Source organism: Piliocolobus tephrosceles, chromosome 11 (genome assembly GCF_002776525.5).
Source record: "Piliocolobus tephrosceles isolate RC106 chromosome 11, ASM277652v3, whole genome shotgun sequence".
In the NCBI taxonomy this organism is placed as follows: Eukaryota; Metazoa; Chordata; class Mammalia; order Primates; family Cercopithecidae; genus Piliocolobus; species Piliocolobus tephrosceles.
Window position 1 is genome coordinate 2,111,727 of NC_045444.1, and position 27,652 is coordinate 2,139,378.

At 39.2% G+C, this 27,652-nt stretch overlaps 1 protein-coding gene across 4 annotated transcripts in view; it reads left to right on the forward strand.

The window, feature by feature from the left end:
* The window catches only part of EPB41L5 (erythrocyte membrane protein band 4.1 like 5), a 168,903-nt gene that overhangs the window by 7,602 nt on the left and 133,649 nt on the right, over positions 1-27,652 (forward strand). For all 4 annotated transcript variants that reach the window (XM_026456079.1, XM_026456080.1, XM_026456081.1 and 1 more), the window contains exon 3: positions 20,717-20,821. In XM_026456079.1, the coding sequence (XP_026311864.1) occupies positions 20,717-20,821 (105 nt within the window). The remainder of the gene's footprint in view (positions 1-20,716; positions 20,822-27,652) is intronic.

Consider the following 27,652-nt stretch of genomic DNA (forward strand, 5'->3'; position numbering starts at 1 on the left):
CAGCCTGGGCAACATGGTGAAACCCCATCTCTACTAAAAATACGAAAATTAACCAGGCGTGGTGGCATGCACCTATAGTCCCAACTACTCAGGAGGCTGAGGCAGGAGAATCACTTGAACCCCGGAGGCGGAGCTTGCAGTGAACTGAGATCGCACCACTGCACTCCAGCCTGGGTGACAGAGCAAGACTCCGTCTCAAAAAAAAAAAAAGAAAAAAAAAAAAACAATTGGGCCGGCCAGTGGCTCATGCCGGTAATCCCAGCACTTTGGGAGGCTGAGGTGGGTGGATCACGAGGTCAGGAGTTTGAGACCAGCCTGGCCAACACAGTGAAACCCCATCTCTACTAAAAATACAAAATAGCTGGGCATGGTGGCAGGTGCCTGTAATCCCAGCTACTTGGAAGGCTGAGGCAGGAGAATTGCTTGAACCCGGGAGGCAGAGGTTGCAGTGAGCCGAATTCGTGCCACTGCACTCCAGCCTGGGCAACAGTGCAAGACTCCGTCTCAAAAAAAAAAAGGAACAACTGTCTTTCCAGTTCTGTAGGCGAAATCATACTTATTAACCTAGCTCTAGGTACATGCATGGATATAAAGCGGTCATTGGCCTGTTTTACTAAGTTGTCGCTAAAGGAAAAAATAGGCCAGAAGAATAATAATTTCTAGAAAAGAAAAAATGATTTCCTGTTTTCAGATTTATTTTCTTAACCAGTCTGCTGTGATTCTGGAAGAAGATTTAGAATTGATTTTAGAAATTGGATGAAGCACATACTCATTTCCCATTAGGATAAGGGTCACTAGTGATTATAGCTAACGATCTTCTTCCTTAAAAAAAAAAAAAAAGCTTAAATAGAGTGAGAAGGCCTTTCACTGAATGACAAAGGTATCAGGTAGAAATTTCTATCTAATTTTTAAGCTTTTTCTTTGAAAATACTACAATAAGCTTGTTTAAGAGCTTAGTATTAGTTAATAGCTTGTAGCTATTAAAATCCTTCTGAGTTTTAAATTAGGAAATGTTTGGCCAATTAACCAGTAGATAATTTTTTTCCTTTTTTTAAATTATACTTTAAGTTCTGGGATACATGTGCAGAATGTGCAGGTTTGTTACCTAGGTATACACGTGCCATGGTGGTTTGCTGCACCCATCAACCCGTCATCTACATTAGGTATTTCGTCTAATACTATCCCTCCCCTAACCCCCCAACCTCTGACAGGCCTCAGTGCATGATGTTGCCCTCTCTGTGTCTATGTGTTCTCATGTTCAACTCGCACTTATGAGTGAGAACATGTGGTGTTTGGTTTTCTGTTCCTGTGTTAGTTTGCTGAGAATGATGGTTTCCAGCTTCATCTATGTCCCTGCAAAGGACATGAACTCATCCTTTTTATGGCTGCATAGTATTCCATGGGGTTTTTGTGCCACATTTTTGTCCAGTCTATTATTGATGGGCTTTTGGGTTATTTGGGTTGGTTCCAAGTCTTTGCTATTGTGAACAGTGCTGCAGTAAACATACGTGTGCATGTGTCTTTACAGTAGAATGATTTATAATTCTTTGGGATATACACTCAGTAATGGGATTGCTGGGTCAAAAGATATTTCTGGTTCTAGATCTTTGAGGAATCGCCACACTGTCTTCCACAATGGTTGAACTAATTTACACTCCCACCAACAGTGTAAAAGCATTCCTATTTCTCCACATCCTCTCCAGCATCTGTTGTTTCCTGACTTTTTACTGATGACCATTCTAACTGACGTGAGATGGTATCTGATTGTGGTTTTGATTTGCATTTCTCTGATGACCAGTGATGATGAGCCTTTTTCATACGTTTGTTGGCTGCATAAATTCCTTCTTTTGAGAAGTGTCTGTCATATGCTTCGCCCACTTTTTGGTGGAATTGTTTGTTTTTTTCTTGTAAATTTAAGTTCCTTGTAGATTCTGGATATTAGCCCTTTGTCAGATGGATAGATTGCAAAATCTTTCTCCCATTCTGTAGGTTGCCTGTTCACTCTGATGATATTTTCTTTTGCTGTGCAGAAGCTCTTTAGTTTAATTAGATCCCATTTGTCAGTTTTGGCTTTTGTGGCCATTGCTTTTGGTGTTTTAGTCATGAAGTCTTTGCCCATGCCTATGTCCTGAATGGTATTGCCTAGGTTTTCTTCTAGGGTTTTTATGGTTTTAGGTTTTACGTTTAAGTCTTTAATCCATCTTGAGTTAATTTTTGTATAAGATTGTTAAGGAGGGAGTCCAGTTTTGGGTTTCTGCATATGGCTAGCCAGTTTTCCCAATACCATTTGTTAAATAGGGAATCCTTTCCCCATTTCTTGTTTTTGTCAGGTTTGTCAAAGATCAGATGGTTGTAGATGTGTGGCATTGTTTCTGAGGCCTCTGTTCTTTTCCATTGGTCTGTATATCTGTTTTGGTACCAGTACCATGCTGTTTTGGTTACTGTAGCCTTGTAGTATAGTTTGAAGTTAGGTAGCGTGAAGCCTCCAGCTTTGTTCTTTTGCTTAGGATTGTCTTGACTGTATGGGCTCTTTTTTTGGTTCCATATGAAATTTAAAGTAGTTTTTTCTAATTCTGTGAAGAAAGTCAGTGGTAGTTTGATGGGGATAGCATTGAATATATAAATTACTGTGGGCAATATTGCCATTTTCACGATACTGATTCTTCCTATCCATGAGCGTGGAATGTTTTAACATTTGTTTTGTGTCCTCTCTTATTTCCTTGAGCAGTGGTTTGTAGTTCTCCTTGAAGAGGTCTTTCATATCTCTTGTGAGTTATAATCATGTCATCCGCAAACAGAGACAATTTTACTTCCTCTATTCCTATTTGAATATCCTTTCTTTCTTTCTCTTGGCCCATTGCCCTGGCCAGAACTTCAATACTATGTTGAATAGGAGTGGTGAGAGAGGGCATCCTTGTCTTGTGCCAGTTTTCAAAGGGAATGCTTCCAGCTTTTGCCCATCCAGTATGATATTGGCTGTGGGTTTGTCATAAAAAGCTCTTAAATTATTTTGAGATACGTTCCATCAATACCTAGTTTATTGAGTGTTTTCAGCATGAAGACGTGTTGAATTTTGTCGAAGGCCTTTTCTGCATCTATTAAGATAATCATGTGGTTTTGTTTTGTTTTGTTTTTTGTTTTTTTGAGACGGAGTCTTGCTCTGTCGCCCAGGCTGGAGTGCAGTGGCGTGATCCTAGCTCACTGCAAGCTCCGCCTCCTGGGTTCACACCATTCTCCTGCCTCAGCCTCCTGAGTAGCTGGGACTACAGGCGCCTGCCACCACACCCGGCTAATTTTGATTTTTATTTTTAGTAGAGATGGAGTTTCACTGTGTTAGCCAGGATGGTCTCAACTCCTGACCTCGTGATCTGCCCGCCTTGGCCTCCCAAAGTGCTGGGATTACAGGCGTGAGCCACCGCACCCAGCCAATCATGTGGTTTTTGTCATTGATTCGGGTTAGGTTATGGATTACGTTTATGGATTTGTGTATGTTGAACCAACCTTGCATCCCAGGTATGAGGCCATCTTGATCATGGTGGATGAGGTTTTTGAAGTGCTGCTGGATTCAATTTGCCAGTATTTTATTGAGGATTTTCGCATTGATGTTCATCAGGGATATTGGCCTGAAATTTTCTTTTTTTATTGTATCTCTGCCAAGTTTTGGTATCAGGATAATGCTGGCCTTATAAAATGACTTAGGGAGGGGTCCCTCCTTTTCTGTTATTTGGACTAGCTTCAGAAGGAATAGTACCAGCTCCTCTTTGTACCTCTGGTAGAATTCAGCTGTGAATCCATCTGGTCCTGGGGTTTTTTTTTATTGGTAGGCTATTAATTGCTGCCTCGATTTCAGAACTTGTTGGTCTATTCAGGGATTTGACTTTTTCCTGGTTTAGTCTTGGGAGGATGTATGTGTCCAGGAATTTATCAGTTTCTTCTAGATTTTGTAGTTGATTTGCTTAGAGGTGTTCATAGTATTCTCTGATGGTAGTTTCTGTTTCTGTGGGATCAGTGGTGATATTCTGTTTATTATTTTTCATTATGTCTATTTGATTCTTTTTTTTTTCCTGCTTTCCATTTGCTTGGTAAATGTTCCTTCATCCCTTTGAGCCTGTGTGTGTCTTTGCAGGTGAGATGGTTCTCCTGAATACAGCACACTGATTGGTCTTGACTCTTTATCCAGTTTGCCAGTCTGTATCTTTTAATTGGGGTATTTAGCCCATTTACCTTTAAGGGTAATAGGTAACAATTTTTATATACCTGTTTTACTGATATAGATGCTAAAGGCTTTAAGTTATATAAGACCGTGTATAGTTATACTTTTAAATACATGAAAACCATCCCATGTTCTTGAATTTGAAGACTTAAGGTTGGTAGGATGGCAGTACACCTCACATTGATTTACGTGTTCAGTGCAGTCCCCATGAGAATTCCAGCTGACCTGGTTGTAGAAATTTGCAAACTGATTCTAAAATTCTTAAGATATTGTAAGGAACTCTTAATAGCTAGAACAATATTGAAAAACAATAATTAGGAGGAGACATACTTCCAATTCTAAGACTGACTACAAAGCAACAATAAGTTGGTGTGCTGCTGGCACAAGGATAGACACATAGGTCTGTGGAACAGAATAGAGAACCCAGAGATAAACCCATGTGGTCATGGGTCAGGTGATTTTTGACAAAGATGCCAAGACCATTTAATGGGGGAAAGAATAGTCTTTTTAACAAATGGTACTTGGGGAGGTGGGGTTGCCATATGCCAAAGAATGAAGTTGGGCTCTCACAGTGTATACGAAAATTAACTCAGAATAAAGACCTAAAAGTATGAGCTAAAACTATAAATCCTTAGGAAAAAATAGGCTTAATTTTTGGTATTTTTCATTGATATATCGTAGTTGTACATATTTTGGGAGTATGTAGTGCTGTTTTGATACATGTATATAGTGTGTAAATGATCAAATCAGAGTATATGAGATATCCATCACCTCAAACATTTAGGAGTGAATCTTTAGATCTTGGATTTAGCACCACTTTCTTTTTTTTTTTTTTTTCTGATACGGAGTCTTGCTCTGTTGCCCAGGCTGGGGTGCAATGATGCGATCTCAGCTTACTGCAATCTCTGCCTCCTGGGTTTAAGCAGGTCTCCTGCCTCAGCCTCCTGAGTAGCTGGGATTACAGGTGCCTGCCACCACACCTGGCTAATTTTTTGTATTTTTAGTAGAGATGGGGTTTCACCATGTTTACCAGGCTAGTAACTTCAAGTGATCCGCCCGCCTTGGCCTCCCAAAGTGTTGGGATTACAGGCGTGAGCCACTGCGCCCAGCCTGGCACCACTTTCTTATATATGACGTAAAAAGCATGAGCAACTGAAGAAAAAGTAAATAAATTGGACTTCATCAAAATGAAAATTTTTTCATTTAGCCTTCAAAGGAGACCATCAAATAAGCTACAAGACTGTCACACAGAATAAGAGAAAGTATTTGCAAATTACATCTCTGATAAGGAATTTGTATCTAGGGTATATAAAGAACACCCAATTTAAAAATGGGCAAAGGATCTCAATAAACATTTCTCCAAATAGGTTATATAAATGGCCAGCAAGCGCATGAAAAGAAGCTCGACATCATAAGTCGTCATAGAAATGCAAAATAAAACCACAGTGAGATACAGCTTTCTAGCTACTAAGAAGGCTGAAATAAATTCGTATAGTATTGAATGTTGGTGGGGATATGGACACATCAGCACTCTCAGACACTGCTGGTGGGAATGTCAGATGGCGCAGCTGTTTTGAATAACAGTGTGGCAGTTACTCAGATATTACCACATGACACAACAGTTACATTCCTAGGTGTATCTCCAAGAGAATGGAAAACATGTTGCACAAAAGCTTGTAATGGATGTTCATATCAGCATTATTCTTAACAGTTAAAAAGTAGAAACAACCTGGATGCTCATCAATAGGTAAATGGATAAATAAAATGTGTAATATCCATATAAGGGGATGTTATTTAGCCATAAAGGAAATGAAGTGTGCTGCTAAAACATAGATGATTTTTGAAAACATTATTCAGTTAAAAGAAGCCAGTGGCAAAAGACCATGTGATCCCATTCATGTGAAATTCCAGAATAGGGAAATCTGTAAGGGAAGAAAATCGTTAGTGCTTGCTTAGGGCAGCCTGAGTGAGTGGGAACTGACAGGGTGGTAGGGGTTGACAGCTATAGTGTATGGACTTTCTTTTTTTTAGGAATGGTGTCTTGCTATGTTGCCCAGGCTGGATTTGAACTCTTAGGCTCAAGTGATGCACCACTCACCTCAGCCCCCCAAGTAGCTGGGACTACAGGCACATGCCACTGTGCCTGGCTTCGGGTTTCTTTTTGAGGTGATGAAAATGTTCTAAAATTGATTTTTGTGATGGTTGTATATATCTGTGAATATACTAAAATCCGTTGCACTGTTTACTTTTAGTGGGTGAAGGTATGTGAGTTATAGCTCAATGAAGCTATTTTTTTTTTAATTTTAAAAAATTTTTTCATTTTTTTGGAGACGAAGTTTCGCTCTTGTTGCCCAGGCTAGAGTGCAGTAGCGTGATCTCAGCTAACTGCAATCTCCGCCTCCTGGGTTCAAGCGATTCTACTGCCTCAGCCTCCCGAGTCACTGGAATTACAGGCGCCCACCACCACACCCAGCTAATTTTTGTTATTTTTAGTAGAGAAAGGGTTTCACCATGTTGGCCAGGCTGGTTCTGAACTCCTGCCCTCAGGTGATCCACCTGCCTCGGCCTCCCAAAGTGCTGGGATTACAGGCGTGAGCCGCCACACCTGGCTGGAAGTTATTTTTTTAAAAGAATGCATTGATTTTTGCGTATTTGTATTTTATTCCACTTAAGATTTTTTAGTAGTAAGAAACATGACTGGGCATAGTGGTTCATGCCTGTAATCCCAGCACTTTGAGAAGCCAGGGTAGGAGGCTAGCTTGAGTCCAAGAGTTTGACTAGTCTGGGCAACACAGGGATACCCTCTTTCAAAAGAAAATAAAATAAATTAGCCAGGTGTCATGCTGGACACTTGTGGCCCCAACTATTCAGAAGGCTGGATGTGAGAGGATTGCTTGAGCCCGGGAGGTAGATGCTGCAGTGGACTATGTTCATGCCACTGCACTCCCGTGTGGGCAACAGAGATAAAAAACAACAAAAGAAAGATATATAGGTTTAATTTAGACGTGATATGCTTGATTTGTTACAGAAGAAAAGATCATGCCTGGAGACTGCTATAGTAATGTAGGTACAAGATGATGAGGCTGCAGACTTCCAGTGACAGTGAGACCGCATAGGAAAGAGTGCCTGCTTAGTACATGGATATGGTTGGTGATGGGGGGAGTGAAGACTAGTGTTTAGTACTTGCATATAGTGCGGGGAAGGAATAAAGATGAGTAAAATACAGTTCTAACTGATGGGAGTGGGGTGTATCAATTATGTCAGATCATGAGAAGATAGTCCGCTGTCATGAAGAGAGAAAAAGGATGGAAGTGGAGCAAAGAGTTTTGGTGGGATGGTGTGTTTGAAAGCCAGATTTTAGAGGGCTAAAGGAATTATTGGAGACAGTCATATTTTTTGGACCTCTTATAGTCCCTTGCACATAGTAGGTGCTTAATATTGATTAGTTTGTGGAAGTACGTGAAGGGAAAACACAGGATTGCTATGAGATTTGGCAACAGATGGAAAGAAGCAGATAGCACGGCAGCTGGAGAATGGCTGGTTAGGGCAGATTTGGGTTTCTTTAAATGAGTAGGAAAAATGTTCCTCAGTAATTGCATTTGTTGTTGTTGGTTTTAAGATGGAGTCTCACTCTGTTGCTGAGGTTGGAGTGCAGTGACGTGATCTTGGTTCACTGCAACCTCTGCCTCCCCAGTTCAAGCAGTTCTCCTGCCTCAGCCTTTCAAGTAGCTGGGATTACAGGTGCCCACCACTATGCCCAGCTAATTTTTGTATTTTTAGTAAAGAGTTTCAGTATTGTATATACAATATACACATTTTGTATTTTGTATATACAATATACACATTTTGTGTTTTATATATACAATATACACATTTTGTATTTTGCATATCGGTCAGGCTGGTTTTGAGCTCCTGACCTGAAGTAATTCACCTGCCTCCACCTTCCAAAGTGCTGGGATTATAGGTAATTGGTTTTATATACCTAGGTAGAGATGGGAGGAAGAACATTCTAGGAGCGATACCTTCTGCTGAGAAAGATGGAAAGCTGATGAAAAGATAATACTGAAACCGCCCACCTGTTGTTGTTTTTGAGTTTTTTTCTTCAGTTTAGACTAAATCCTAAATTTTTTGTGGACTATAAGTCCCCACACTAATGCCTTCAAATTTTTAATTTTAAAACTGGAAATTGTACTCCTTATCCTAAAATTCATTATTTAACTTATAGTACACTGTCTGTTTAAATGCTCTACTAAAACTATAGATAAAAATACTACCGCCTACATCACACACCGGGTCCTATTGTAGGGAGTGGGGAGAGGGGAGGGATATCATTAGGAGATATACCTAATGTAAATGACGAGTTAATGGGTGCAGCACACCAACATGGCATATGTATACATATGTAACAAACCTGCACATTGTGCACATGTGCCCTAGAACTTAAAGTATAATAATAATAAAAAAAATACTGTCGCCTTTGTTGTGCAAGCCTTGGAATCCCAGCCCTGCCTGCATGAGTACACTCAGCTGCAAAGCGGTTCCGCTTCTCTCACCTTAGAGTCAGCTCCTATTCCCACGACGCCCCCTGTCAGCAGGAAGAAGCCAGAGTGATTGACGGCTTTTTCCAGTCTTTGCGGCCCACACCTTGAGAACAAGGTACTAAGAAACACAAAGGGTTTGAAACCGCCTTGGCAAAATTATGACTGAGGAAATGATGACAGTGAAAGAAATCAGACCTAACTGACTCCATCTTGCTTCTAACGTTTAAGCTGTCCTTGTTCATTCTTGGGCATAGGCCTAACTAACTTTGGAAAGGAATTCAGTTCATGGTTTGACCATGAAACAAAATTGATAATAACTATTTCCCAAAAAGACCCCCTTCTTGCCTGGGAACCAGCGTGGCTTTGCAGGACTAACAAATTAGCTACAAGATTAGAAATTACAGTTTAGGGGTCATGCAGCCTCTGGTCCAAGAGTCTGAACCTCCCCAAATTGCTCCTGAGGATAACATCACTATTGTAAAACCTAAGATCCGTGCTTGAGATATTTTGCAGACCCTGCACTGGATGGATCAGCTGACACCACCCAGATCGGTAATCTGGCTCAACCAGTTCTGCTATTCCATCCAGGAGCTGTAGACAGCAAGAAAAACTCACTTTGACCCCTATGATTCCATCTTCAACCTGACCAGTCAGCATTCCCCACTTCCCAAGCCCCGACCTGCCAAATTATCTTTATTTTATTTTATTGAGGCAGAGTCTGGCTCTGTTGTCCAGGCTGGAGTGCAGTAGTGCAATCTCGGCTCACTACAACTCCTGCCTCCCGGGTTCAAGTGATTCACAGGTGCATGCCACTATGCCCAGCTAATTTTTGTGTTTTTACTGGAGATGAGGTCTCACCATGTTGGCCAGGCAGGTCTTGAACTTTTGACCTCAGGTGATCTGCCTGCTTCAGCCTCCCAGAGTGCTGGGATTACAGGCGTGAGGCACTGTGCCTGACCTCAAATTATGTTTATTTTATTTTATTTTATTTATTTATTTATTTATTTATTTATTTAGAGATGGAGTTTCGCTCTCATTGCCAAGGCTGGAGTGCAGTGGTGTAATCTCGGCTCACTGCAACCTCCGCCTCCCGGGTTCAAATGATTCTCCTGCCTCAGCCTTCTGAGTAGCTGGGATTACAGGTGTCTGCCACCATACCCAGCTAATTTTTAGTAGACACAGGGTTTCACTATGTTGGTCAGGCTGGTCTCAAACTCCTGACCTCAGGTGATCCACCCACCTTGGCCTTCCAAAGTGCTGGGATTGGAGGTGTGAGCCATGGCGCCTGGCCCCAGCCCCAGCCCCAAATTGTCATTAAAAGCTCTGATCCCCTAATGCTCAGACTGATTTGAGTAACAATAAAACTCCTGTCTCCTGCACAACCAGCTCTGCTTGAATTACTCTTTCTCCATTGCAATTCCCCTGTCTTGATAAATTAGTTCTGTCTAGGCAGTGGGCAAGGTGAACCCACTGGGCGGTTACAATACCTTGATGCAATTAATCATTGCAAAGAGGAGGTGAAGTGAGGGCTGGGTCTGAAAGAGGTGGTGACCTGGAATAAATTTGTTAGGTGGGGATAAAGAACATAAGTAGCAGGTACTGGTGTAGATACAGGTGACTAATGAGTTTGTAGTGGACCAGAGCTTTGGGGTCTGTTTTCACTTTCCTGTTTCCAGTTTGTTCATTTTCAATAGCTACAAGGTGAGAAAAACATTTTATTTTTAATTTACGAAAATAAACAAGACATTGACCCTGTAATCAAGATCTCACATCCATATTCTACACACTCTGACCATACTGGACCTTCTTACTCTTGCCTAAACATGATAGACCCATTGCAAGTCTATGCCTTTGCATGGGCTTTATACTAATTAGAATTTTAGGTACAAGATAGTACAGAGGAAGGAGGATTTCTTCTCTATGGGATTATTGAAAGGCAACACTGATGTACTGATTCTTGTGAAGCCAGAATCAAGAGTTCGTTAGAAGGGCCTGGTGTGGTAACTCACATCTGTTATCCCAGCACCTTGGAAGGTTGTGGTGAGAGGATTGCTTGAGGCCGGGAGTTTGAGACCAGCCTGGCCAATGTAGCCAGACCTCCATCTCTACCAAAAAAAAAAATTTTTTTAAGTTTATTAGAGGCATAAAGGACATTCTAAGCAGAAAGAAATGCATTTTGCAAGGGTTTAGAGGCATGACTTATTGGGGAGATTATAAGCAGATAAAAATACTGAAATAGGCCAGGCGTGGTGGTGGCTCACGCCTGTAATCCCAGCACTTTGGGAGGCTGAGGTGGGTTGATCATGAGGTCAGGAGTTCCAGACCAGCCTGGCCAACATGATGAAACTCTGTCTCTACTAAAAATACAAAAATTAGCCCGGCCTGGTGGTGGGTGCCTGTAATCCCAGCTACTCAGGAGCCTGAGGCAGGAGAATCGCTTGAAACCGGAAGACTGAGGTTGCAGTGAGCCGAGACTGTGCTACTGCACTCCAACCTGGGCAACAAGAGTGAAACTTTGTCTCAAAAACAAAAGAGAAGAAGCTGAAATGATAGAGGAGATAGGGCGTGATATGTAATAATAAGCAAGAACAGCTAGGAAGGACTTTTAGGAATTTGATGCCTGGAGTTTGCACATTAATCTGTAGATGAGGAGGAATGATTAAAGGATTTTAAAGAGCAGAGTGACGTTCTGTGTGGCAGTTTTAGGCAGATCACAATACTTTGGCAGCTCCTGTCACTTTGTTTTCTGACTCTTGCCTCCAGTCTTTTCTTTCCTAAATCCTTCCTTAGACTGTCAAGATTCCAGATCTTTATTTTGTTTTTATCTAGGTTAGCAGAATTCTGTTCACATTTCCAGGCCCAGTTTTGAATATAGAATCTTCTGAAGCCTTTAATACTTGAGGCAGAATGAACAACTCACCCTCATTTCTGTAGCATTTTTTTTTTATACTATAGGAGGAACATTCACATTCATTGTGTTTATTTGTTTGTAACAAATAAATTAAGAATTTAATTCTTAACTAAGAATAAAATTATAAGAACCTTGTGATTGCTTGAGGGCAAATATAAGCATATTCATCTGTATAACTAACATCTAACACATAATAGGTGTTTGTCCGGGAATTGAATATTACGTCAAAAATGTATTTTTCCTATAATGAAAATTTTCCTGTATGTACCGTTAAGTGCATAATGAAATTAAAAACTCTGAAAATGTAGAATGGGACAGAACCAATTGATTTAGAACACGATTTCTAAGGTTGATACTAGCAGGTTGATAATTATTTCTCAAATTATGATTGAGTCAGTTATTCACTCACCCAGAATAATATTATCATGACCATGCTTTCCATCTTAGCAATGACAACATTTTATTTCTGGGTTAGAATCAGAAATCTTCCTGAAATCAACATACTACAGTTACTGCATTTACTTCTTATCTGTGACTTATTTTCATGAAATGGTATAGTTTTTTCTCAGGAAGGGTAGACTCAATGAAGTTTTTAAAAAAATTACATGCTATCTTTAAAAGTAAGATGTTCTGAGAAATTCTTTTTTGGGATGTCAGAATTTTGTTATTAGGTTGGTACAAAAGTAATTATGGGCCAGGCACGGTGGCTCATGCCTGTAATCCCAGCACTTTGGGAGGCCAAGGCACGCAGATCATCTGAGGTCAGGAGCTCGAGACCAGCCTAGCCAACATGATGAAACCCCATCTCTATTAAAAATACAAAATTAGCCAGGCATGGTAGCAGGCACCTGTAATCCCAGCTACTTGGGAGGCTGAGGTGGGAGGATTGCTTGAGCCCAGGAGTTTAAGACCAGTCTGGGTAACATCGTGAGAACTCTGTCTCTACAAAAAAAAAAAAAAAAAAGCTAGCCTGTGATGGTGCGCACCTGTGGTCCCAGCTACTTTGGAAGCCAAGGTGGGAGGATTGCTTGAGTCCAGGAGGTTGAGGCTGCAGTGAGCCAGGATCCCACCACTGCACTCCAGCCTGAACAACAGAGTTGCCCTGTCTGAAAAAATAAAATCATGCATCGTTTGCTTCAGGAACCTGTAAATGTCTTGTGCTCACTATTGCTTGTCTTAGAACTAGCATCTCTTAAGAAGGAGTCAGTGTATACCTTGAAAAGGTTTTTGTTCTGAGTAGGCGGCTGCCTAGTGGGCAGAAGTCCATTCTTTCTCTCCTTAGAACACAGCTGTCATATTTCAAGAGTCTAGCAAGTGATGCTTTGGCAGAATAAGGAGGAGAGTTATTTTTAAAGCAGTGCTTCCTTTTGGTCTTGAAGCAAATATAGAATGTTGATGGAATATGAAATTGATTCTAGAAATATGCCTTAGAATGAAAGCAATGGAAACATATAAGTTTGGTACCAGATAAATGAATTCAGCAGAAGACTTCTGTGGCTTTCTACTGTAGTGTAAAAATATTTTGTAGTGTAGAATAAAAATACTTGTAGTGTAGTGATTGCCATTAGCAAATTTTAGCATAATTAAATTTGTTAACTGGGCTCAGTGTGACCACACCTATAACCCAGCACTTTGGGAGACTGAGGCAGTCAAGACCAGACTGGGCAACAGGCAAAATCCTGTTTAAAAAAAAAAAAAAAAAAAAATGAGCGAGGTATCGTGGTGCACACCTGTAGTCCCAGCAACTTGGGAGGCTGAGGCGAAAGGATTCCTTAAGACCTGGAGGTCAAGGCTGTGGTGAGGCGTGCATGCCACTACACTGTAACCTGGGTGACAGAGCGAGACCCCGTCTCAAAATCAGTCAGTCAGTCAAATTGTTAGCAGTACTTACTTTGTTGTTGTTGTTATAAGCATTGTTTAAAACCAGTGGTTTTCTTTTTCATTTCCAATAATGACCTTCTCCTCCTTTTCCATTGTGTTGCTAGAGCTAATATGTTGAAATATTCAATTGGTTTGTTTTATTATTTAAACACACACATACAGTTGGAAATTTTGCATTTGTTGTAATTTCTGTCTGGGATTCATTTTCTCTAGATAATTACATAGTTGACTTATGTCACTCAGTCTCTTTTCAAATCTCCCTTATTAAATGGGCCCCATGTAAACACCATTTCCCATAGTTAACTTGTTCTGTATAACCTTTATCACTAGCTAGCATACTATTTTCTTCCCTTGCTAGGATGTAAGCTTCTTCTAAAAAAAGTTTTTTTAAAAAAATTTTTGTAGAGGTAGGGTCTTGCTGTGTTATCCAGGCCGGTCTCAGAATGCCTGGCCTTAAGTGGTCCTCCTGCCTTGGCTTCCCAAAGTGCTGGGATTATAGGCATGAGTCACCATGCCTGGCTTTTTTTTTTCTTTAATTGAATGTAAGCTTCTTGAAGGCAGGGGCTTACCTGTTTTGTTTTCCTGTATAGTTGTTTAGAACAGTGCCTGGCACATAGTAAGTGTTCCATTAATGTTTGTTCAGTAAACCAAGCTCAGTGATGAGTGCCTGCAGTCCCAGCTACTCAGGAGGCTCAGGTGGGAGATTGCTTAAGGCCAGGAGTTTGAGGCTGTAGTGCACTGTGCTCACACCTGTGACTAGCCACTGAATTCCAGCCTGGGCAACGTAGTGAGACCCCCATCTCTTAAAAAAATTGTTGAGTAAATCAAATTAGGAATAGTATTTGAATCAGACCTTTATTTTTAAAACAAATTCATCCCTGAAGGAAGTTAAGATCATTCCCAATCATACATTTTTAATGAGGATTTTTGCCCTGTTTGGGACAAGATATTGAAGTTAATAAGGGCTTCTAGTGTCCTCTCCTAAGATTAACCCATGAATGATCATAAAACTTAAGATGGAAAAATTAGCTCCAGGTAAGGAGTGTTGGTACTGGAGTGTGTGTGTAGTAATGGTTGCTGCAGTCTGGTTTAGGGGGCTGCTGCTGTGGCTGTGGCAGGATAATTGAGGTAAAAGGCAGTTTGGGTGGAGGTCTTATCCACCTGCTCCAAGTTTGTCTTGATAATTAGTATCTCTTTTAAGGGGTGTGATAGCAATAACTCAGACAGTAGGTGGAAGTGTCTTCAAGAATAAATCATAACAGCACTCCCTAAAAAGTTTCTCACCTCTAAAAATCCTTATCCCTAAAACTCCCTTACGTAAATTTCCTGCCCCTCCACCAAACTCTTAGAGGGCAGTGAATTATTATTTTTTAAAAATGCCTCCTTCCCAATGCTACTTTCCTTTTTATCTGTGGACAGAGAATGAATTCTTAACCTGAGGGAGTTATTTGTATAATGGAAAGTGATTAACTGTGATTTTCTCCTTGTTAGGGCTTTCCTCCCTAGAATTCTTCTGTTCCCCCAGGGGTTTCTCAGTGCTAAATGGAGCTGATACAGACTAGAGTCAGGCCTTTCTCTTGTTACACATAATCTAGAGAAAGTGACTCATGTTGCCAAATGAATATGTCCAAAATAAAGAGACAAATGAGTGCAAGCACCTCAAAAGTCAAGTAAAAGATAACAAACTGTGTGTATGTGTGTGTTTTCTTATTTTATGTTGTTAATATCTTTATGTATATAGTAGAAGCAAAGGCAGATGGAATAAAAAGAAAAGTCTAATACATTTTCTAAAAGATAAGGTATTAACAACATGAAACAAGAACAAAAACTTAAAAGGACCAAAGGAAAATACTAGGTATAAGAAGTATAATCTGTAGAACATATTTGGTGGGATGAAATTAAGATCAATTCAGGTGAAGGAGAAATTAGTGAGTTGGAAGATCATATTTAGGAATTCTTTCCATAGGGGGAAAGAAAGGATATAATAGGAAGCATAAAATAAAAATTAAGAAATAAGTGAAATTTAAAAGTAGGAGTTCCTTTTTCCCCTAAGATCAGGAACAAGATAAAGATATCTGCTGTTGCCATTTCTGTTCAACACAGTATTGAAACTTCTGTCCAGAGCAGTTTAGCAGAAAAAAGAAATGCATCCAAATGGGAAGGGAAGAAATAAAATTATGTCTGTTTAAGATGACATGATCTTATATGTAGAAAACCAAAGATTTTGTGGAGAAAAAAAACCTTTTGATGATAATAAATTAACAATGATCTGAAAATAAAATTAAGAAAACAATTTCATTTATGATAGCATCTAAGAGAATAAAATGCTTAGGAATAAATTTAACCAAGGAGGCAAAAGACTTGCACTATATATAAAACACTGGTGAGAGGAATGAAAGAACACATGAATAAGTAGGAAGATACCTCACATTCAAGAATTTGGAGACTTAATCTTGTTGAGAAGACAGTACTACCCAAAGTGATCCATAGATTAAATGCAGCTCCTATCAAAATCCCAACGATGTTATTTGAAGAAATAGAAAAACCCATTCTAAAATCCATCTGGAATCTGAAGGGAACCCAAATACAGCGAAAACAATCTTGAAAATGAAGAAGAAAGTTAGAAGACTCACAGTTCCTGATTTATTTCGAAAGTTACTATGAAACTACAGAATCAAAAACAGTGTGGGGCTGGGTGTGGTGGCTCACACCTGTAATTCCAGTGTTTTGGGAGGCCGAGGCAGGAGGATTGCTTGTGACCAGGAGTTCAAGGTCAGGCTGGGCAACATAGCAAGACCCCGTCTCTACAAAAGAAAAAAAAAAAGCGATGTAGTACTGGCAATACAGACAGACATTGACCAATGGACTAGAATAGAGAGGCTAGAAACAAACTCTTGTAAATATGGTACAATGATTTTTTACAAGGGTGCCAAAATCAGTGGAGAATAGACAGTCTTTTCAACAAATGATGATGAGAAAACTGGATACCCCCATGGAAAAGAAAGAAGTCAGACCTTTTCCTTGTACCATATACAAAAATTAATATAAAGTTGGTTCAAAGACATAGTGAGAGAGTTAAAACTAGAAAACTCTTAGAAGAAAACGGAAAAAATCTTCATGACATTAGAAATGGCAGTGATTTTGTTGGATATGATAACAAAAGCACAGGCAGCACAGCAAATAAGTTGGACTTCATCAAAACTTAAAACTTTTGTGTATTAAAGGACACTGCCAAGAGAGTAAAAGGACAACCCACAGAATGTGAGAAAATGTTTGCGAATGAGATATATGATAAGAGATTAATATCCAGAATATATAAAGAACTCCTGCAACTCGGCAACAACAACAAAAACCAATTCGAAAATGGGCATAAAACTTGCACATTTCTCCAAAGAAAATATATAAATGACTAATAAGCACATTACAATATTTTCTGCATCACTAATCAGTATGGAAATTTGAGTCAGAGCCACCATGGGAGAGACTTATTCATACCCATCAAGTGGCTATTTTAAAAAAATAAAAGAGAAAGTAACAAATGTTGGCAAGGATGTGGAGAAACTGGAATTGTTATACTCTTTTAGAGGGAATGTAAAATAGTGTTGCCGTTGCAGGAAATGGTTTGACAGTTTCTCAAAAAGTTAAACATGGCGGGGTGCAGTGCCTCATGCCTGTAATCCGAGCACTTTGGGATGCTTGAGGCCAAGAGTTCGAGCCCAGCCTGGCCAACATGGCAAAACCCTATTTCTACTAAAAATACAAAAATTAGCCTGGCATGGTTGTGCACCTTAGTCCCAGCTACTTGGAAGGCTGAGGCATGAGAGTCGCTTGAACCCCAGGGGTGGAGATTGCAGTGAGCCTTAATCACACGTTTGCACTCCAGCCTAGGTGACAGAGTGAGACTGTATCTCAGAAAAAATAAAAAATATATAAATAGTTAAATATAGAATTAGCATATGACCCAGCAATTTTACTCCTAGGTGTATACCAGAAAGAGTTGAAAGCAGAGACTCAAACAGATTCTTAGACACCAGTGTTCATGGCAGCATTATTCCAAACTGAAAAGGTGGAAAAATCCCAAATGTACATCAACACTTGAAGAAGTAAACAAAATGGTATTTACTTGCAATGGAATATTTTTCAGCTTTAAAAAGGAATGAAATTTTGATATATTTTGCAACACAGATGAACCTTGAAAATACTATGGATGAAACAAGCCAGAAACAAGAGGACAAATATTGTTAATTCTGCTTACACGAGATACATGGAATAGGCAGATTCATAGAGACAGAAAGTAGGAGAGAGGGTGAGTGAAATAAACCAGAAACAAGAGGACAAATACTGTTATGATTCTGCTTATGTGAGATACATGGGATAGGCAAATTCATAGCGACGGAAAGTATTAATGGGAGAGAGGTTACTAGGGGTAATGGTGAGGCCAAGTGGGGAATGGTTTTTTTAATGGGTATAGTGTTTCTGATGGGGATAGTGACAAGTTCTGGAAATGGATAGTGGTGACAGTTGTACAACATGGTGGATATTTTTAATGGCACTGAATTTTATACTTAAAAATTGTTAAAATGGCAAATTGTGTTATACTTTAAAAAAAGTAGAAGTGAGGCTGATGTCTGTGAAGTTGGGTCAGTGTACTGGAAATTCCCCATGTGGCTGGAGAACTTAGGCATTGAAAGTCATTTTGTGGTCAGGCACGGTGGCTTATACCTGTAATCCCAGCACTTTGGGAGGCCGAGTTGAGCGGATCACCTGAGGTCAGGAGTTCGAGACCAGCCTGACCAACATGGAGAAATCCCATCTCTACTAAAAATACAAAATTAGCCGGGTGTGGTGGTGCATGCCTGTAATCCCAGCTACTCGGGAGGCTGAGGCAGGAGAATTGCTTGAACCCGGGAAGCGGAGGTTGCAGTGAGCCGAGATCATGCCATTGCACTCCAGCCTGGGCAACAAGAGGGAAACTCTGTCTCAAAAAAAAAAAAAATTAATTTTGTGAATAAGCTAGAAGAAGTAGTTTAAGAGTGGGGTATCTGACTTACTGATCTCAGGTGACATTCCAGGTGAAATCTAGATGAGGTATGTATTCCTCAGTGAATTTGAACTTGGAAGATAGAGCAAAATTCAAATGCTAGCTTTGTCATTGTTTTAAATGTAATTTTGTTATATTACTAAAGCTTTCTGAACTTTTGTCTGTGTTATGTGTTATGTAAATATATAGTTAAATGGATAAGTAATGTATGCTAAAAAAAAAAAAAAAAAAGATGCCAGCACTGAGGTAGGAAGCTTAAAATGATAAAGAAGAAATATTTGAGAAAACAATAGAGGTTGATGTCTAGAATTAAAGAAAGATGAAAGATCTCAGGTTGAAGAGGTTCGTATAGAATACAATATAATTAAGAAAAACTCACACTTGTACACAGTACAGTGACATTAAAGAGTCTAAAAGTGAACAAGTAACATTATGAAGGAACAAAATTGAGATTGGCATCATACTTACCAATAGCAGTGTTGACTGCAAGAAGGTAATGGAATAATTTTTTTTTAAGTATTGGAGAAAATATTGAAAGAAACTATGAACCTTGACATTTCTACCCATCCAACTATCATTCGAGTGAGGGCATGATTAAAATATTCTCAAATATAGAAGGCCAAGGCCTTAGAAGATAAGCCATACAAAAGCCACATGGGAAACATTTTTGGAGAAAGAACTCAAATGAGTATTTGCAAATCTAGCAGATGCTACAAGACTTGTAATGTATACATGTAAGACATGTACATTTTTGAAATACCCAAGTAGAAGTTGTTGTCTTTAAAAAGTTAGCTAAGAATAAACAAAACAAAACAAAAGTATGCCTATAAAACTTGATGGGAATTGGGTGGAGGGGAGATGAGAGGACATGAGGGCATGGTCAAGTTTTTGTCTTGATAAAAGGAAGTATAGATGACAGATTTACTTATCTAAAAGGAAAAGCAAAGGACAAGTTGAAATAATAAATTTGTCAGTTAAAAGGCAGAGATTGATGTGATAAACCAACTATATGTTCATTTTTAATAGGAAATACTGTAAATCACAATTTAGAATTCTACAGATGGGAGAGGCATGGATGAGCAATTATGAAAATTGAGGATCCCAACAATACTTTTGCTTATGTGGATTATATCTACCAATAGTTACAGTATTAGAAATTAAAACTGAAAAAATTTTAAATATTGATTAACTGATTAATCAGTAATTGATTAATGTCTCTTAATATAGGAACAACATACCCCTTTTATGTTAACATAATATAAAACATATTATAAAAATAACTATTTCCCAAAACAACAAAGAGCTTAGAAGAGTGGCCTTGTTTTAAGCACTTTTGCAAATCTATTTAATGTCTGGTTTAATAGAAGGTACTTGGATTCTCTTACCTGCTTCTGTGTTCACTGTGTTGCAGTATGATGTTTTGTTTCAGGTGTATGAGAAACCTAGAATCTCGTGAATCTTTTGAAAGGCTCTTGGAAACCGTCGGTGATCTTGAGACCACACTTTGAGAACTGCTTTTTCCATACAAAGTTTCTTTGCTATTTATTACCCTACTATTTGGTGTCTTCTGTGTCATCACAGTAGTTTTCTTATGATCTCATATTTCCTCCTACCTCCCAGTTTTATTATTTCTTACCTTGCATTCTCTTCCAGTTTGACTGATTCTTCTCCATCAAGCCTTCATTGATTATTCTAGTTTCTGTCCCTTTTCTAAAATCTGTTTGCAAGTGTGTAGTTTCACATATTTTGACTAAAGTACCCTTAAGTTTTTTGTGTTTTCTTTTTCCAATGACATTATGGCCCTTTTAAAGTAGGGACTCTAAAAATTGATGAAAACACAAGAATTTATCCTTACACACAAATATTTGTACCTCAAAATAGGTAATTTTTGTCGGTTGATTGGAAGTAACACCCTCTAGGAAAACATATAGATCACAAATTTGTTTTTGGCCTTAAGTGATCTATTAGAAAACTATAATGTCTTATCCATTATCTGCCACTTGCTAATACTTTTGGTATTGCAAGTTCTCCTTTCTTCAAGAGATCTTGTGTAACTAAAACCTTCTTTTGTTCAGCCTTGTTGATCTTATAAGCCACTTATTGATTTACCTATTTTCTTGCCATTTCAGAAAAAAGCCAAAGGACAAGAGCTGTTTGATCAGATTATGTACCACCTGGACCTTATTGAAAGCGACTATTTTGGTCTGAGATTTATGGATTCAGCACAAGTAGCAGTGAGTAACTGTTTTTTGAAAATTTTAGCATAAGGGGAAGAAACGGGAAATTTCAAATGATATACTAATTGCTATTAGGCTTCATATTATTGATGTGTTATTTCCTGTGATACAAAGCTTTGACACCGTTCCCTCCCCCCACCCCCTTGCTTTAGCATCACCTGAAGGACTTGTTTGAAAAAATGTGAGTTCTGGCCCTAATTTCCTAACTTGAATTACAAGAACAAAATTTTTGAGGATGGGGCTCTGGAATCTTTGTTTTTAAGAACTGTTGACTTGATTGTTGGGCACACAAGAATTTGAGAAACACTGTGTAATGGAAAGAATGCTAGATGGGAGTTTTGTGGGCTCTTGGGCAAACGATAGTAGTTTTTAATTTGCAAATCAAAGTGCGTACACTAGGATATCTCTGAGTTCCCTTTCAGATCTGTGATTCTGTAACTATAAAGAGTGGTACTTCAACGTGCATTTCTGATGAGAGAACAGCATACATAATAGAGTAGAAAGTTGGAGGCTATTCAAATAACTGGTTACTATATTAGGATTTTACTGGAGAATATTTGAAAGAAAGTGGCGGATAAAAACATTGGGACGTGGTTTAGTGATTGTATCACTCAAACTGAATGCCCAAAGTATTAAATAATAACTTAGCAGTATTTACTCTCAAATAATTGAGATTAGGTAGTCTTCAAGCAGGGAGGTTATATTTTCCTTCAGGAAGTTTGATGTAGAGATATGTAGGATTTGGAATGGACAGAGATTGAAGTCAGGAAAAGTTATTACAAATACTTTAGGATAAAAGTAATATTAAGGCCTGGACAGTAGGAGGCAGAGGAAGAGACCAGAGATGATAAGGATGTCATGGCATTAAGCCTTTTTTTCTAGAAGTTGTGTGTGTGTGTGTTTAGAGAGACACTCCTAGCTGGTTTTATAAAGCATCTGGGCTAAGTTTACAGCAGTTAATAATTGTAGCTGTCATTTTTTCCTGACAACCCTCCCCATCATGCCTCCAAATTAAGTAACCACGAGCATTTGGCAACAGGGCATCGGTTAGGCAAATTTTGGCATATCTTTGCAATTAATACTATGCAGCTTATTAAAAAATCACGATTTTTGGCCATGCGTGTTGGCTCACATCTGTAATCCCAGCTCTTTGGGAGACTGAAGCGGGAGGATTACTTGAGGTCAGGAGTTCAAGACCAGCCTGGCTAACATGGCAAAACCGTCTCTCTACTAAAAATACAAAAATTAGCCGGGTGTGGTGACGTGCCCCTGTAGTCCCAGCTACTCAGGAGACTAAGGTGGGAGAATCGCTTGAACCTGGAAGGCAGATGTTGCGGTGAGCCGAGATTGCGCCACTGCACTCCAGCTTGGGTGACAGAGCGAGACCCTGTCTCAAAACAAAAACAAAAAGGTGATATTTTATTTAAAACAAAAAATTAGCTGGGTGTGGCGGTGCATGCCTGTAGTTCCAGCTGGCTGGGTGACTGAGGCTGAAGGATCCCTTGAGCCTAGGAACTTGGAGTTGGAGGCTACAGTGAGCTGTGATTGCACCACTGCACTCCCAACCTGGGTGACAAAAGTGTGAGACCCTATTTCTAAAACAGAACAAAATTGTGATTTTTTAAGTATTAATATACTAATTGAAATGGAGTGGTAGAAGTAGTCATAAAGGATTATAAAGCAATATAATTGAATTTTTCTATTTAAAAAAAAAATTTGGGCTAGGAGCAGTGGCTCATGCCTGTAATCCCAGCACTTTGGGAGGCTGAGGATGGGGGATCACTTGAAGCCATGAGTTTGAGACCAGCCTGGGCAATATTGCAAGACCCTGTCTCTACAAAAATAAACAAATTAGGCATGGTGGTGCATGCCTGTAGTCCTGGCTACTTGGGAGGTGGGAGGATCTCATGAGCCCAGGAGTTCAAGGTTGCAGTAAGCTATGGTCATGCCACTGCACTCTAGTCTGGGTAACAGAGCAAGACCCTGTCTCTTAAAAAAAAAAAAAAAAAAGGGATATATGGACATGCATATACATGAAAAACTTGTGAAGCTATTTTTCATAGTTTTGGAGTTTCTGATCTGTTGGTGATGTTACTGTGGAAGATGTTTCTTTTATTTTTCTTTCTAATGTTCTTAATTCTCTTTTATTAGATTAAATTCACTAACAGTAGAGAATGAGTCTTTTTTTTTTTTTTTTTGAGATGGAGTCTCGCTCTGTCTCCCAGGCTGGACTGCAGTGGCCGGATCTCAGCTCACTGCAAGCTCCGCCTCCTGGATTTATGCCATTCTCCTGCCTCAGCCTCCCGAGTAGCTGGGACTACAGGCGCCCGCCACCTCGCCTGGCTAATTTTTTGTATTTTTTAGTAGAGACGGGGTTTCACCTTGTTAGCCAGGATAGTCTCGATCTCCTGACCTCGTTATCTGCCCATCTCGGCCTCCCAAACTGCTGGGATTACAAGCGTGAGCCACCGTGCCCGGCCGAGAATGAGTCTTACGTCCTTTGTCCAGCAGGTAGTAGGCACACAAAACATTTGTTGAATTTAATTCTGGACTTCTATTTAGTTTGATAAAATCTTGGTTGCCTGTTAATTTTAATATCATTCAGCGTTCACTTCTAGAATAATAGTAAAGCTGTACAATCAGGTGAGTAAATAGATGATATTAAGGATAGACAATCTATGACTTCCTGTTTTTTGAGGCAGTGTAAGGGAAAAGAAAGCAAAAGTGTGCCAAAGTTAGGTTTGAGGTACTTAATATTTAAGTAATTGTGGAAAGAAATAGCAGTCATTACTAAGTTGTATTATTAGCTCTTTGCTAATATCAGCAATTACTGAATTCCATATTGATATTTTTTCTCTCATTTGATACACATGTAGTGTCTTTCTTGTCATGATAATAAATTTTTGGTAAAGTCAGAATTAGGATATTTAATCCCTACTCTTTAGTTCTAGTTTATTCCTTCCAGTAACCAGAAATCTAGGCATTAAAATTAAACTTACAGGCTTACTTTTATTTCATTTTATTTTTGCTTCACTGAAACACTCTATGAGTTGAGCTGGAAGAACAGTTAGTAGATTAAAGATATTAAAAATGAACTCCAGATAAGCTAAACTTTTCAAGTTCTCACTCAGTTGATTCCATGATAGTCTCATGACATAAGCAAACAAAGAATCACCTTGTTGTGTGGCCATATTCAACCTCAGAATGAAATGAAACCAAAGTGGGGTGAGGGGCAGTGTAAAAAGCGACCAAGGAATTACATGCTATAATTTCATATTCAGCATATGGCATGTCCATATATGTAAAATTAATGTGCCAAATTTTAGTTTATTGGTCACTAAAGATCAGTCTGAAACGTCTGTGACTATAGAATTATGGAGTCATCATGGAGATAACCAAAATTAGTAAATTGATGAAGCCAAAGTTCACTTTTCTTATACAGACATATAATCTGAGCTCTATTTTTTACATTGTTTACTTTTTATTAGACTGGGTTATTCTATGTTCATGTACACATATTTAATGTCATAGTTGAAACAATCTCACGTTTACAGAAAGTTGCAAGGATGGTATAAATAACCATTTTTCTGGGACCATGTGAGAGAGAGTTATAGCTAAGATGTCCCATCACACCTGAATTCTTCAGTGTATGTTTCCTGTAAGCAAGCACACTTCATAACTCAATACAGCCATCAAAACCAGGAAATTAACACTATGATAGTACCACCATCTTATCTCTTTAGGCTGTATTCAGATAATGCTAATTGTTTCTAGTACGTTCTTTATACCCAAAAGATCCAGCAGAATCATGCTTTGCATTTTTTTTTTGAGACTGAGAATGCTCTGTTGCCCAGGCTGGAGTGCCGTGGCGTGGTTTCAGCTCACTGCAACCTCCACCTCCTGGATTGAAGCGATTCTTCTGTCTCAGCCTTCCGAGTAGCTAGGACTACAGGCGCGCACCACTATGCCCAGCTAATTGTTGTATTTTTAGTGGAGACAGGGTTTCACCACATTGGCCAGGATGGTCTTGAACTCCTGACCTTGTGATCTGCCTCAGCCTCCCAAAGTGCTGGGACTACAGGCGTGAGCCACTGCGCCCGCAAAGCCACTGCTTTGCATTTAGTTTTCATGTTTCTTTAGTTGCCTTCAACCTGGAATACTGTGGTTTCCTCAGTCTTGCCTTGACTTTCATGACTTTGAAGCTCTTGAAGATACAAGACAGTTATTTTGTATATTGTCCCTCAATTTGGGTTTGTCTCATGTTCCCTCATAAAGTAGATTAATCTTGGTACCTTTGGCAGGAAAATAACCGAAGTGATCTTGTGTTTCATTCTGTCCTATTGGGTGTCATGTAATTTGATGTGGTCCCATTGCTAGTGATACTAAATTTGATCCCTTAAGATGGTGTCTGCCAGGCCTCATCACTATAAAGTTTTACTCTTTTTTCCCTTTATCATTAGCTATTTTGTGGGCAGTTACATTGAGACTGTTCCTCAACAAACTTTCTATTTATTTATGAACTAATAGATTCCTGTTTTGTTCAGTGGGTTATATCTCTTACTATCATTTATTTTGTTGCTGAAATTTTCCCAAGATTGGTCAATGGGAGCTGCTTCAGGATGGCTTCTATGTTCATTTAACATGACCCCTTCATTCTTTGAGCTCTACCTTACTTTCTGGCTTATGAAGGTATGCCATGTTCATCTTGCATTGCCTCTTTAATTAGCCAGTTCTCCAATGAGTCTCGTGGCCAGATTTAGGGAATATGTGTTTATGTTTATTTCTCCATATCTCTGTCTCTCTCTGTCTCTCTGTCTCTGTCTCTCTATCTCTCAAGAATACCATGAATACCATGACTTCAACACCCATAAATAATTGAAATTCCAGTCTAACACTACAGGGCTTGTAGTTTTGTTTCTCTTTCCGCATCTGTAGTTCTCTTCTACAGAAACCAGGCTATGATTCTCACAACTAGGTTTACTCTGTTGATCACTCAGCATGTATGGAACCAGTCTGTAGCCTCTCGCTGTGTAGATGCTGGTCTTGCTCAGACAACCTAATTATTTGTAGACTGAGTTACTATTTTTTATTTTTATTTTTTGCTGTTTCTTTGATCTTGGACGGACTGAATTATTTGGAAAAAGGAAGGGATTGTGAAACTTGTCAACTTACAAATACACAGTGGTACATAAAGCACTCCTTTGACAATAGTATTGAAGAGTTATTACGTCAGAGATTTGGTTTGGAGTAGGAGGCTTAAAGAGAAGAGAGAAGGCATGCTTAAGTAAAAGAAGGAGTTGGTTTTAGTTAGCATGACGATGTCATTTTTTCTGTAAAGTAGGCCACTTTAAAAAAAAATGAGATACAATTTACATTACCGTAAAGTTCACCATTTTACATTGTACAATTCAGAGTTTTCAGTATATTTGGAATTGTGCAGCCATCATCACTAATTCCAGAACATAATAATCACCCCTAAAGAAACCCTCTTACACATTACCGGTTATTCCTCATTTACCCCTCTCAACAGCCTCTGGCAAACACTGTCTGTGGATTTGCCTATTTTGAAAATTTCATTTGAATGGAATCATGTAATAGGTGGCCTTTGGAATCTGGGAATGTACTTAGCATAATGTTTTCATGGTTCATCCATGTTGTAGCATATCTTAGTACTTAATTCCTTTTTATTGCTGAATAATATTCTGTTTTATGGATATATCACATTTTATTTACTCATCCATCGATGGACATTTGGAGTATTTCTACTATTTGGCTGTTATGAATAATGCTGCTCTGAAGGCTGGGCATGGTGGTCTGTAATCCCAACACTTTGGGAGGCTGAAGTGGATAGATTGCTTGAGCCCAGGAGTTCGAGACCAGCCTGGGCAACATGGCATAACCCTATATCTACAACATACAAAAATTAGCCAGGTGTGGTGGTGTGTGCCTGTAGTTCCAGCTACTCAGTAGGTTCAGGTAGGAGGATTGCTTGTGCCAAACTTTTCCAGTGATGGCACCATTCCACACTCCCTACTAGCAATGTATGAGGATTCCTGTTTCTCCATATCCTCACCAACTTGTGATTTCCCCTTTTTTTGGTTTAGCCATCCTAGTTGATATGAAATGGTGTCTCATTGTGGTTTTGATTTGCATTTCCCTAATGACTAATGATGTTGAGCATCTTTTCATGTGGTTATTTGCCATTTGTGTATCTTCTTTCGAGAAATGACTATTCAAATCCTTTGCCTGATTTTTAGTGAGTTATTTACCTTTTTGCTGTCGAGTTGTAAGAGGTCTTTATATTTTCTGGGTACTCATCCCTTGTCATATACATTTGCAAATTTTTCCCCTACTTTTCACTTTTTTTTTTTCCCACTTTCTTGATAGTGTCCTTTGCACAAAAGTTTTACATTGTGATGAAATCCAGTTTACCTACTTTGGTTGCTAATGCTGTTTGTGTTATATCTCTGAAACGATTGCCCATTCTGAAGTCACAAAGATGTACACGTTTTCTTCTAAAAGTTGGTTTTTTTTTTTTTGAGACAGGGTCTTACTCTGTCACCAAGCTGGAGTGCAGTGGTGCAATCTCGGCTCACTGCAACTTCCGCCTCCTGGTTCAAGTGATTCTCCTGCCTTAGCCTCCGAAGTAGCTGGGACAACCGGCATCTGATTCATTTAGAGTTAATTTTTGTATTTGCTATGAAGTTGGGGTCCAGCTTCATTCTTTAGCATGTGAATATCCAGTGATCGTAACACCACTTGTTAAAATGACTATTCTTTCCCTATTGAAGGGTCTTGTTGCATACTTGTTGGAAATCTATTTACTAT